Source organism: Apium graveolens, chromosome 10, assembly GCF_009905375.1.
Source record: "Apium graveolens cultivar Ventura chromosome 10, ASM990537v1, whole genome shotgun sequence".
Lineage (NCBI taxonomy): Eukaryota > Viridiplantae > Streptophyta > Magnoliopsida > Apiales > Apiaceae > Apium > Apium graveolens.
The window spans coordinates 167,079,749-167,092,542 of NC_133656.1; the positions used below are offsets into that span (position 1 = coordinate 167,079,749).

General features: G+C 34.6%; 2 protein-coding genes across 2 annotated transcripts; both read right to left on the reverse strand.

Moving 5' to 3' along the window:
• Positions 1–282: 282 nt before the first annotated feature.
• LOC141690866 (protein NEDD1) lies at positions 283–7,969 on the reverse strand. The gene is made up of 10 exons (XM_074495623.1): positions 7,547–7,969; positions 7,251–7,363; positions 5,895–6,155; positions 5,668–5,772; positions 5,360–5,425; positions 4,988–5,209; positions 3,303–3,863; positions 1,266–1,871; positions 771–950; positions 283–702 (listed from the first exon to the last, which is right to left on the reverse strand). Exons 1-10 carry the CDS (start codon positions 7,692–7,694, stop codon positions 595–597), a joined length of 2,370 nt encoding a protein of 789 aa, XP_074351724.1. The 5' UTR covers positions 7,695–7,969; the 3' UTR covers positions 283–594.
• Positions 7,970–9,298: 1,329 nt separating this feature from the next.
• LOC141692539 (cucumisin-like) lies at positions 9,299–12,541 on the reverse strand. The gene is made up of 10 exons (XM_074497410.1): positions 12,421–12,541; positions 12,223–12,314; positions 12,043–12,134; positions 11,693–11,936; positions 11,096–11,606; positions 10,897–11,000; positions 10,588–10,806; positions 10,334–10,445; positions 10,008–10,221; positions 9,299–9,916 (listed from the first exon to the last, which is right to left on the reverse strand). Exons 1-10 carry the CDS (start codon positions 12,523–12,525, stop codon positions 9,393–9,395), a joined length of 2,217 nt encoding a protein of 738 aa, XP_074353511.1. The 5' UTR covers positions 12,526–12,541; the 3' UTR covers positions 9,299–9,392.
• Between the last annotated feature and the right edge of the window lie 253 nt (positions 12,542–12,794).

Genomic DNA, 12,794 nt, shown 5'->3' on the forward strand with positions numbered 1-12,794 from the left:
GTAATAAATAATAGAGATTAAAAACAAGTGCCTACACATTAATTTTATCATAAGAGCTCTGACTTAGTCCTAAAACAACCAAATATATTCCCGGCATTTTCTTTTACTAAAACTCAAATATATACCTGACATTTTATTTTCATCAAAGTGCCAATAACGAGCAAAAATTTGTCATATACTAACATGTTTTTATACTTGGAAGTACAAAATGTGGTATACGATGACGAATTATAACACCTAATATGAAATGTTACCAGATTAAGCCTATAATAAAGCTGCAGCTAAATATAAAAAAATTCCATTCAAAAGTTTATCAATAATCTGTACATGAAGCTTGCTTCAAGGGAAGGAAGGTCTTGCCTAACCAAATTGACCACATCTACACTAAACCTAACCCAGCCATTCATCCATTTTTCTGAATAATATTTCTTCCTCCTACTCTCCTAAATACAATGTTGACTGAAAGAAGTTCTGTACCACTATTAGACCATTCTCTTTAATCAAACACAAAGACAGCAAACAAGGTATAAAATTTCTCATCAAGCAGATGGGAGAAGTAGATTACAAATGATTCTGCAAACCGAGTCTAGGGTATCATAATAAATTGCGCAGCTGCTGCATTTCTTTACGTAGTGATTGAGCTTCTTTCATGAGTTCTTCTTGGTTTTCCCGGATTGAGCTCATTGCACTACTTGTCTCCATCTGCAAGTATCTATAAAGTCAGATCAAATAGAGCAAAAACAGAACCAGTAATGCTACCAGATCAGTACCTCCTGCATGTGAAACTGTCTTATCATTTCTATATGGAGATTCCTCATATCTTCATGAATTGATTTCTGGAAGGAAGCTAAAGTTTCTTCCAGAGCGCGTTGGAATAGTTGTAGGGGAAAGGAATTTCCCTGCTGCGACTCAGACTGCGGTTCAAGGATCCGGGTTTGTGTAATACCACCCTGCCAAATATGATGCAACTGATTAGAAACATGAGCATCCAAAAAAATATTTCTAGCCAATCTGCAATCTTCATCATCGCACATCATTTTTTTTACTAAATAATCATCACACATCTTATATCATTGCATTTTAAACAATAAAAACTAATATCTAATGCAGACCAACCAGGCCTCACTCTAACAAAGTTTTCACGATATTAGTATTCACAAAGTTAGAATAAATAAAGACCACAATTTTATCACAAAAATATTTCAAATATTGCAAGAACAGGTTAGATTATGATTTAGGGTGCAATCCATTTGATAATTACATACATTTAGAGATGGAAGATTTGCAGCTTCAGCAGCAAATGACACATCAGACCTGGACAACATGCTATTAAAGAGTTCTCTAGTTTCAGTTCCTGTTTTCTTAGTTTTAGGCGAACCCACAGACATCGACGCACCCTCACTGAATGATGGAGCAGTGCTTATCCTCTCGGCATAACTTGAGAATCGTCTTGGAGCAGAAGTGAAAGCTGAACTCAGACTTTCAAGGTTAGCCTGCCCTGATATTCCTTTTGCACCTTGACTGGTAAAATTAAAGGGAACGTGCTCAGAGAATCCTATACCGGTGTCTTGATTTGAGGCGATGTTCTTTGTTCGAAAATTTGGCAAGCCAAGGTTTGCATCTGCTAGAGAACTTGCAGTCATCTGGCTTGTAGAAAGACTAAGATCTTGCAATCCAGAAAACATGGATCCCGAAGACATACTAGTATATGGGAGTGTTGCAAATCTAGAAGGAATCGGACGTGCATTATTAAATTTATCGGACAATCTCTCACCACCCCAAGCTTCGGGAGGAGTTATGGAGGAAGAGGCACTAGTCATTGAAGATGTAGGAGTGGATGTTAACTGTGAAAAGGAAGAATGGTCGTCGTCCTGCATTTAATGTAAAGCAAAACCAGGTAAAAAATATATTTACTGATCAATGGATAATTTAGGGAAACAAAAGAATTTATCCTAAAATAAGTTCATATAAGAAATTATATGTAAAGTATCATGAATAATATAACAAAAGCGCAAGTATCATGGGCAATACAACAAAAGCGCATAGCACTCTATAAAATTTAATTTCTAGTTTATCCATTGACAAGACACATTGTAACCGAATCCTAACTTCACAATACCAAAGAAATGGAAAACTTTCAAATCTAACTGATCAAGTGGTGCATAACACTGTAATTAAGATGAAATTTGTTAAACTGTTGGTATATGGTGTGGGAATATAACATGCAACTAGACCCGACAATTTTGGACAGGACACGAAAATTTAGTGTTTATGTTTGCCTTTTTAGTACACGACACGAAAATACACAAACACAAAAGTACACGACCGAGATTTAGTGTCGGTTTTGTATTTTCCCTTCGAGTACACAACACGAAACGAAGTATACGACATAAATAAATATTTTAATTAGATATTAATAGTTATAATGAATATATATATATATATATTTATAATAGATATATGCATATTTATTTTTAAAATAATTACTTAATTTTATAATATGTATATAAATGTGATATAAATATATATATTTCATAAAAAATTTACCTAATAATCTTATATATTTTTTTATTATTTTAATTAATATTCATATTCAATTTTACACGAAAACACGACACGAAATGACACGAAAGTACACGAACCCTAACACATGTCGGTTTTGTGTTTGACTTTCAAGTACAAGAAACATGAAACACGAAAATACACAACACGAAAGTATACGACACGAACGAATTGCCAGGTCTACATGCAACTATGTCTGAATACATATATAATTCATATCTGTAGGGTTTAGATTAGTGGATACCCCTCTCCTCTTAGTTAATAAGAGGTTGAAAAGTCAAGCCACAGCGGAGGCATGTGTGCTTGAGTATTTAAGTTTCTGTGATTGACCATTATTGTATATATAAACAAAATATATGTACTTCAATTGTAATCATGAATATTAAATTTACACAGATGAACATGCTTGATAAATAATTAATACCGTGGTCAAGTGTTTGAATTTGATATTCAGGTAAGGATTAAACAAAGTCGTTCAGGCTCAACTACTGCTCTTCAGTTATCTATTTCTCATATGCCATTTCATATATATATCATTAGAGAGGCAGGATTGACTGATTTATGAAACCTTCGTGACTTAATTGTCAATTGTCTCAATCTGAAGCATGTACTTCACCTGTTCACCATTACCAGTCCATATAGATATATGTTTAGCAAGCACCTCCATTTGAGAGAGAGCGAGGACAGAAAGAGGAGAGAGAGAGAGAGAGAGAGAGAGAGAGAGAGAGAGAGAAGCAAACCTGCTTGGAATTTGAACCAGATTTCCACTCTAAAATTGAATGAAGATCATTATTCCCTTCCTCTGGTAAAGGAAATCTCAATGATGAAGCAAATGCCAACGAAGATTTTTTATCATAATTTTTCCTGGTTCCCAAATTGTCATCCCAGGGCTTGTCAGAATCCGGTGTCATTGGCTTGATTTCCTGAACTGGAGAGAACAGATCCATATCATCCTTTAAGTTGTAAGGGCGAGTTGCTTTTAATCTACCTAAATTTCCACCTGCCCATAAATTACTTCTGAGTGGTGATTCGTCAGTAGTAAGATAGTTGAGAGTGCTTGACATAGAACCAAAACTGCCTACTGTGGATGATAGCTCCGGAGAGGGACCAGGACGACTCAAACTCCGAGATGCTGATGATGTTGCGGATATTAAATGGTTTGACGATGTCATAGAAGGAAGCGGGTCAGGCATAAGTACAGAATCCTCAACAGAAACTCCCAGAAGAGCAATGTCAGCAGTGCTATTATTTTCATTAACAATCACCGGTTTTGATCTTTGCCAACTCATACTTGCGACTGCCTGAGGATCATGAAGTACATTATAATCCATACAAGGAAAGACAATAAATGAAATATATTCATCTATTTGATTCCCAGTCCTAAAAAACGTATTTATACTTATTTTGAAGTTTATTCTAAATTTTGCCAAATTGTTCCTCAATGGTAAGACGTAAAGTCCAATTACTGGTGGGTCCTTGCACAAAAAAAAGTTCAATAAAGTACATACAAGCAAAAAGGTTAGTGCAGAGATTTCAGGTGGTGTGTCGAGTAAGTGTAGTGTGCGTATACTCTATAGCTTATCTTTTCATTAAGCACATGGGCTTGAACCAGTCATCTTTTAAATGATGCCTGATACTTCCATCAATTTTGTATCTTAATTCTACTAGCACTAGAACCCAGTGATAGCGTACAGAAAGCATTTGATTCAACTATTCAAGTAACATGGGTATGTTCGTTATCAATCCATTACTATATGTGACAAAAGGGAGTGGGAGTAGTCTTGTTTGCATCTTCACAGAAACACATCATCAGTGATGCCAAGCTTCAAGGTTCAAAATTTTGGTGTATGTAAAGAGACCGCATTTTTGGAAAACGGGTAGAAATAGCATGAAAATAATGTATCAAAGATTTCATAGAGCAAAACAACTGTGATTTTTGAAGAGAAGGTGCGGCTAATACATCTTATACACATAAAAAAGGGAGATCAAGTATTTTTTCCATCTTGCAATGTAAAGTTACTTCTTTACATCTTCATTACAATATTGTGTATAAGTTTTTTGACAAACATAACTAACTCAATTGTAATCACTTTATATTGCCTAAAAATACTAAAAATTCTAATTGTAATTGAAGAGTTTCGGCGCCAATTTACAAACCCTAAGATGAGGATTAAAATGGCAGAGAAAACCAAGTAAGTTATATCAGTATTCTTTGAATAATACTACTAAAATCCAGCGCTCCAAGGAATAAAAAAGTATTCAAATAATTAGCAAAAAAAGGAAAAAAAAGCATTTAAAGACAGCCAAATAACAAATGATCGAATCATCCAATATACATAAATAATGAATGATACTAAAGACAGGGTTTTGACAGATTGAAAAATCGAACCAAGCAGATATATGCAACGCGCAATAGAAGGCTTGCCTCAGAATTTCCATAAGCACGAAGAAGAGTAAAAGGTTGTGGTTTTCCTCGAACATCATAGAATACTATACGGCCACTGCTTGTTCCCGCTGCCAATATGTTTCCATCGTCTTTAAAAGCCAATGATGAGAAAGGTGCGTCATAAGGAATGCAAGACACCGGTCTCCTGCTCGCTGAATCTAGAGTGTATAGCTTTTTATCCAGACCAATGCTGGCAATAATCTGTATATAATCTCGAGTTATATGTGCACACTAACTTTTGTACATGGTTTACTGGATAAGTATAGTTAAAATGTACCAAATTACATGTATCTGCAATCTACTACTTCCATTAACAATGATCAGGAAACAAACACCACCAAGAAGGAATACCTTATCATTTGTTGGCGAAAAACTGACACCAGCAGTTGGTGCAGAATGCTGCTTCAGCCAAGAAGCCTACAAGTTGCAGAGATGACAATCAACACAAAAAAGCCAATCATGAAAAAAGAGAGCTAATAGCTACTAATCTAAGATCTGCCAGAACTGCCAGCTATCTCAGAGTAAAGATGAGGAGAATTCTTGAAACAAAAGGTCCCAATCTAAGAAAGAAAATGGTTATTACCCAAAGAGCTACAAATAATTGACATTTATACCAAAACACATATGCAAAGTTATGAAGTAAAACTCCAATAACAAACCTTTGGGCTACGATTAGTTGAATCCCATAAATGAACAGATCCATCATCACCAGCTGTAACCAGAAGGTGCCGGCTAATCCGAGAATAATCAAGTACCCTAAGAACCTGGTCTCAAAATCATCGACCATACATCTAGCATATTAGGGAAAACCGTACAAATACCATGAAGTATCATAATTTTTTTTAGTATCTCATAGAAAAGTCTGAAGTAAAGAAGGGATAGATACCTGTCTATTAGGATCCTTTAGCTCAGTCGCTTTTGCGGCAGAAGCAAGATTGTGTATTATGACATCCCCACCAAGACTGATGGAAGCTAGGTGTTCGTCTTTGCAATTGTACATTGCACCAGTTATTGTATCAGTATGCCCTCTTAACCATTTAATACAGCGCTTTCTCTGCAAATCCCATATTCTTACAACCTGGCCGCTTCCCCCAGAACAAATGTATCTTGATCCTTTGTTGCTAAAGCTGATACTAGAAATAGACTCCTGTAAATTAATAAGGTAAAAATCTCAACCATAAAGAGAAATTAATGTACCAAAAGTGTTAAAAAACAAAGTTTGAGTGCAACTGAAGACAACAGTTTACTAGCTAAAGAGCTTTAGTTTAAACCTTCTGTTCATTCTTCAGAGGTGTAATGGTATTGCTTAGGTGTTTTTGGTTTTCAAAATACAAACACATATATCCTGTTCAAGTTATAACACAATTTCAGGTTAAATTAATGGCTTCTCACCATATTTTATTTAATAAAGTACAAGTATAATAGCAGTACATTAGTAACAAGGGTAGCCGGCAGGTCAGTTGATTCATGTCTTTCAGAAGTTAGTTACGATTTGTTGCCTATTAATAGTTGATTAATAGTTGTGAAAGTCTTGTTTTTCAGATTATGCATCATGATAATATGACAATTGAACCTGTTCCACAATCTCTCTCTCTCTCTCTCTCTCTCAGAACTTCTATCTTCTTCTCTAAGTTATCTCTCTCTGTTCTATCTCTGATTTCTCACTGATCTCTCTGTACATTTTTACTCTTAAGTCTTATCTCCTTTTCTGTTATATCTATCTGTTTCTCAAATGTTACTTGCATTTCTTATCACTTTAACAACAAAAAAACACCAAAAGCAGTCAAATATAAAATTCAGGAACAAGCAGTTCCTGACTAAAGAGAACCATAATTTTTTATTCAATAAGTAAATATGACAAACTGAATATCTATACATACTGTGCTAAGATACATAAAAACACACACTTACATCGGTCTACAAAAATGCAAAGTCAACATTATACAAAAGTTAGAGAAGCAACCTATCCTTAAAGACCTTAACCCTCGAAATTAACTCCACGATATTGAATTTTACCCTAGATGTTATACATAATATAAGTATTGATTTTAACAATAAACTAAGACTAGTAACTGGTGTTACAATTGCATTTTTGCAGATACAGATCTATTTTACTCTAAACTACAATCTATAAACTATACTTTAGCTACACGAGTTTCCCGACTTCTAATTAATTTCTATGCACAGACAAACAGGAATACAAATATATAAACGAAGAGCAAAACAAGTTAAAGTCACACACCTCGATATATTCGCTGCCTTCAATGCCGGCTAACGGAATCATCCCCAAACTTTGTCCATTCTTCTGCCACAACGAAATCTTCTTATCGTCTCCAGCACTCGCCACAACCAAATCTACAACAGTAACATATGGAATCATAAACATCGAAATTCAACCATTACATTTACAACTAACTAGTCAAATCAACACATATATGGGGAGAGAAAGAGGGGGGGATAGATAGAGATAATCAAATCAACACACACGAAGAGAGAGAGAGAGAGAGCGAGAGAGTGAGTGAGAGAGAGAGAGCATACTAGTATGATTCCACTTAACAGAATTGATTTGAAATCCAGGAGAAGGAGTGTAGCTCAAAGTACACGGATCGCCGGACTCTACAGACACATCGAAGAGCTTGACAGTATCGCCGCCGCTCGCCGCCAGTAACATCGACGGATCGTTCATTATAAGATGTAAATGCGTGTAAAAATATACGTACAGAGATTTGTGTGTATAGGTTAGAGTAATTGGAGAGTGAAGAGTAAAGTGAGTGTGTGAACTAATTGGGGAAAGAGTGGTGGGTGATGTGGTGGATTATAATCATCATTTTTGATGCTTTTAAATCATTTCGGTTGTGTTTGTTTTTTTTTAAAACCCTACCGAAGATGAAGAATGAACAGAGAGATTCAAAATTTGAGTGCGGGCTAAAGTTTCTGCAAATGGGTTTCCGGTCTGGCCCGATAATTATTGATGTAGTTCCAATTGAATCTCATAGTGTTGATGTTTTTTACTAAATAAATTTTGTCAGTTATTATAGAATAAAAATCGGTAATCCGTTTAGGTACCGATTAGGGATTAATTGACAAATCGGGGATTAATTGGAAAAAAATAGGATATATTTAATTATTTTAATAATATTTAATATATTTACCTTATTTATTATGAAATATATATTTCAAAAATAATTTATAAATATTAATCGGATTTCAAAAAATAGATCGGCCAAATATTTTTTTATGGATTAATCGGGGATTAATCGGGGATTTTTTTAAAAATCGGGGATTTTTAGAACACTGTCACTAGTTTATAGCCCGTGCTTTGCACACGGGTATTTCAAAAATTATTTAATAAAATAAACAAATAAATTTATAATTAAAATTGAATAATATAATTTTGAAAGATTAAGTTATTTATATAATAAGTGTATTGCATCTACATATTATGATAAATTTATTTAAGAACTACTTTCGTTACATAAGTTATCTTTATGTTATATTTTTTATGAGATTATTTCTATAAATAGATCTGTCAAAATTTAAAGTTTACTTCAAATTTGTATTAAAAACTTATCATAAGTAACATAATTCATATTTATAATTGTATTGCAAAGCTTCCATAATTAAAATGGGTCATAATAAATATATGGATTTTTTAGAAACCTAATATGGATACGAAACCTAAAAATGGATAATCACTGGTTCAAATTAAAGTTAAAAATTATATCCGAGCCAAAATATGGATACCAAACCTTAGGAAAGGGTTATCCAGCAATTTATAATATATAAATAAGTTTTCAAAAATCAGATAATTTATTGATTATTTATCGAATCGGTTAAAATTAACAATTTTTAAAAAATCGGTTGATTCTATAATAATAATCGAAGTGATTAAGATAAATTGAACTGAAAAAAAGAATGTGATTTTTAAAACTTTACTATTTAATGAAATTGATCGTTCTTATAGAATTGACTTTCCACAAATGTATTGTTTAATGTTTTTGGTCCTTCCCTTTTACTTTTGTTCATTTCTTTTGTTCTTTAAATTATGTTGAGGATTTATTCAAACCTCCCGCTCATGAAATGCATTTTTGTCAACTGCATGGTTGCTACAGTTTAATTATACTTATAAAACTTTGAACTCTGGGAAATAGCTATAGAAATTCACAATAGCACAATATATGCATTGGTACATGGCAAGAGATTAGGTATAGTATAATGTTTTACAAGAACATGAAGGCAAGTGGAAATTAAAATTAAATAATTTTTTTTATTTCAGTATCACATGAATAAATGTCCTTGGGACTTTATGTACACTTGAACTTGATCAAAGAATTAAGGTTTTGAAATCCTAATGGTTAATTGTAATATTTACATAAATAATGGGTTATGTTGAGGAATCATACACAACAATTGGGCTCCTCACTTTATGTTTGCCATCATCCCACACAAAAGAAGCTGACACTTTAGCTCTATCTATCTCTCCAGCAATCTGTACTTTAAATTTCAACTTTTGTCCAAGTGATGTAAATGACAAAACACTCGGTTCGACTCGGATCTTTAGCGATGCTGGAGCTTTTATTTTGATGCTATATTTGGACACGGGTGATCCAACGTTAGTGACTGTCCTTGTAAAATTGTGACTAAAAGTCTGCAGTGGCGCGGTAGGGATAGCGAAAGAAGGTAAATTTAAATCTCTGGAGGCTCCACTTGTTTTTTTACAAGTGCTGTTGTCTCCGGTGACACTTTGTAATGTTGTAGTGTTATAGCCTTGTGCACATAAAAATGTTACATAGTCGCTTTCATTAGCATCATATACTAAGCCTGGATTCAAAGCTTTTATGGGATCTACGTGGCCTGCACCATATGCAAATTCGCCATCCGGGCTGGTGGTAGAATTCAACTGATAGGCTGAAACAATAAATCACAGTAGGCAATATTAGTTTTTTAAATTTGATCGAAAATTTGGACGGATATATTTATTGTTAGATTTGTATATTACCAGTAGTCATGAGAGCGGATTTGATTGCAGCAGGAGACCAAGAAGGGAAAAAAGATTTGATATAGGCAGCTACTGCGGTGGCATGTGGACAAGACATAGAAGTTCCTGATTTAATGTTGTATAAAACTCTTCTGTTGTCTCCATTTATACCGGAAAGTGGGGCAGCTGGAGACCATGCTGCTAGAATCCCAACTCCAGGTGCGGTTATATCAGGCTGTAACATCATCAGAAGGTTTGTCAGAAGATTATTACAACTTTTTGTGACAGATTTATGAACTGCATAAATGTTTATGTATGTGCGATATCTGGTATCTGATTATTCGTACCTTGAGAATTCCTGGTGTGATAGAGTTTGGACCCCTCGATGAGAATGAGGCTACATACGGTGTTCTTCTCTCAATAGCTTCAACACTTTTATATATAGTGGCAGTTGGGTTCCTGTTCAAAAGATTGAGATATTACATAAGAATTAATACCATACTCAAGAACAAATGACTGTATCAAATGCTGAAAATTAGTTGAATGTTCTCTTTGCAAAAAATGGATCATCAAATCAAGTTCAAATAGTCTGGGAAATTACCTTGTGGATCTGATGTATTTCAAAGCTTTATCACCATCATCGCCATTAATGAAAGTTGCAGGCAGAGGAAATGGTTTGCTGTTATCTCTGTTCTCTGCATCTCTCATTATGGTTCCAGCTGCGCCAGACAAAAATACTGATTCTCCATTGCTCAATTCATCACACAGCACTATTTTACCCTTCACTAAATTCGAATCCAATGAATTTTTTCTACAATACCTGCATATTCACAATCATATTTGAGTCTTAAGTATCATATTTAACTTTTCAAACGCTACATATTAATTTATACTATGGCTTAATAATTACCTGGAATCAAACTTTGAAAAACCAGCGATGGCATTTGGCACATCACCACCATATACCAAAGGGTACTTTCCGTTTTTGCTGGTGTATGTGTTCACAGACACTCCCTACCAAAAGCAACTAAACTTGATTAATACCAACTATATTTGTAATTAGATGAAGTTACGTAAAAACTCAAGCCTATAAATATAGCCAAATGTACCTCATAATTCAAGCCATTGCCAAGTTGCAGCCTTGTCAAGAACTTCCTATCATCTGTGCTAGCAGCAACTGTAAGAATCCAAGGCGAAACATTGGTGACTCTGCCAAGTTCAGTGCCAGTATTACCAGCTGATGCAGAGGTTAATATCCGATTTTTCATGGCATGAAACGATCCAATAGCAATCGAATCTTCAAAATAATCAGTAGCTGCTCCTCCAACAGATATTGAAATTATATCAACTCCATCAGCAATTGCTTCATCAAAAGCAGCAAGAATATCTGCATCACTGCATCCATCAGACCAGCAAACTTTGTAGACTGCAATTCTTGCTGATGGAACCCCGCCCCGTGCTGTTCCATTTGCAAGCCCCATTAAGTTTGCTTTGCTAACATATCCTCCAGCAGCTATTGATGCAACATGTGTTCCATGGCCTTGTTCGTCCCTAGGAGATTTTACATCATCTATGTCTACAAAACCAGCACTACGAAAGTATCGTGCTCCTATTATTTTTCTGCACGATCATCAACATTACAATATTAATATTTTGTCCTTTTAATATATTTTCGGATTTAAAAAGTGAGTTATTATATTAATTACTTGTTGCAAGTGAAGTTGGAGGAAGATTGACAAGACCCTTTCCATTTCTCTGGTATAGGACTAAGTCCTTGATCTCGAAAACTATCGGACTCCGGAGAGATACCGGTGTCTAGTACTCCAATAATTATGTCACTTTCCAAGGCTGTTCTTTTAACTTGTTGAGATAATCCCATAAAGTCCCATGACCTTGTTGTATGTACTTGTTTTTTTCTGTTTGGAAATACAGAAACCACCCCATCTAATTCTGAAAAAATGCCAAAACAATAAATATTCATATTAATGAACAAATGTACTTTAAGTACTTGAAATAAAATTTCTAAGAAAAGGCATTGAGGCCCCTGATTACTTACTAGCTACTCTATGCTTCTCCTCCTCGGTTAGCTTCACCGCGAATCCATTAAAACTCTTCTTATAGCTGTAGAGTAAAGAAGTAGATGCCTTGCTGCATATAAAATAATAAATTATAGGATCAGTTTAATTTGAAACGTTCAGATCAATGAAAATGGAATAACATTTAATTTTCCAGTCACCTGCCAATAACTCCATGAAGCATGTTTGTGTGTAGAGATGATACAGATGCATGGTCCACCTTTAGTGGGTCTCCCATGTAAACAATATACGTCTGCAAAAACCATAACATGCACGCAACAAGTTCATTATTACTTCATGTATAAGATAATTCAAATTGTCTGTTGTGTGGAGAGAGAGAGAGAGAGAGAGAACACTACCTTATGAGAATCTTCATGAGGAGAAGCAGCATTGATGATTTGGGATGACAAGAGACATGTAAATGAAAGAAGAAGGCAAAAATGAAAGGAGAAGTTGATCTTCATTGAAGAAATGCTGAGGAATAATGTAATGAAATGACAGAGTAGAAGATATAATCTGTATATGTAAGGGCTAGAGCAAGAGTTGGGAATGTCAACTACAAGTTGTGTAACGAAAGAGTCAACTAAAGTTATAACCCAATAATGGACAGCGTTTTTCCGCTAGCCAAAGAAATTTTCTAAGAAACCAAACAGCCCTTTTTAATTCGTACGCATTTATTATATACGTAGAATTAGAATAAGTATTCACCTTTGCTCCAAGGAAATTATACGCG

Excerpts from the sequence above, each read along its gene's own strand:
- LOC141692539 (XM_074497410.1), bottom strand. The coding sequence starts at position 12,525 with ATGAAGATCAACTTCTCCTTTCATTTTTGCCTTCTTCTTTCATTTACA. Across the intron at positions 12,315-12,420 it reads CTCATGAAGATTCTCATAAG|ACGTATATTGTTTACATGGG; the intron begins GTAGTGTTCTCT and ends TGGTTTTTGCAG. Across the intron at positions 12,135-12,222 it reads CTTCATGGAGTTATTGGCAG|CAAGGCATCTACTTCTTTAC; the intron begins GTGACTGGAAAA and ends TTTTATATGCAG.
- LOC141690866 (XM_074495623.1), bottom strand. The coding sequence starts at position 7,694 with ATGAACGATCCGTCGATGTTACTGGCGGCGAGCGGCGGCGATACTGTC. Across the intron at positions 5,210-5,359 it reads TTTCGCCAACAAATGATAAG|ATTATTGCCAGCATTGGTCT; the intron begins GTATTCCTTCTT and ends GATTATATACAG. Across the intron at positions 1,872-3,302 it reads CTGGTTCAAATTCCAAGCAG|GACGACGACCATTCTTCCTT; the intron begins GTTTGCTTCTCT and ends CATTAAATGCAG.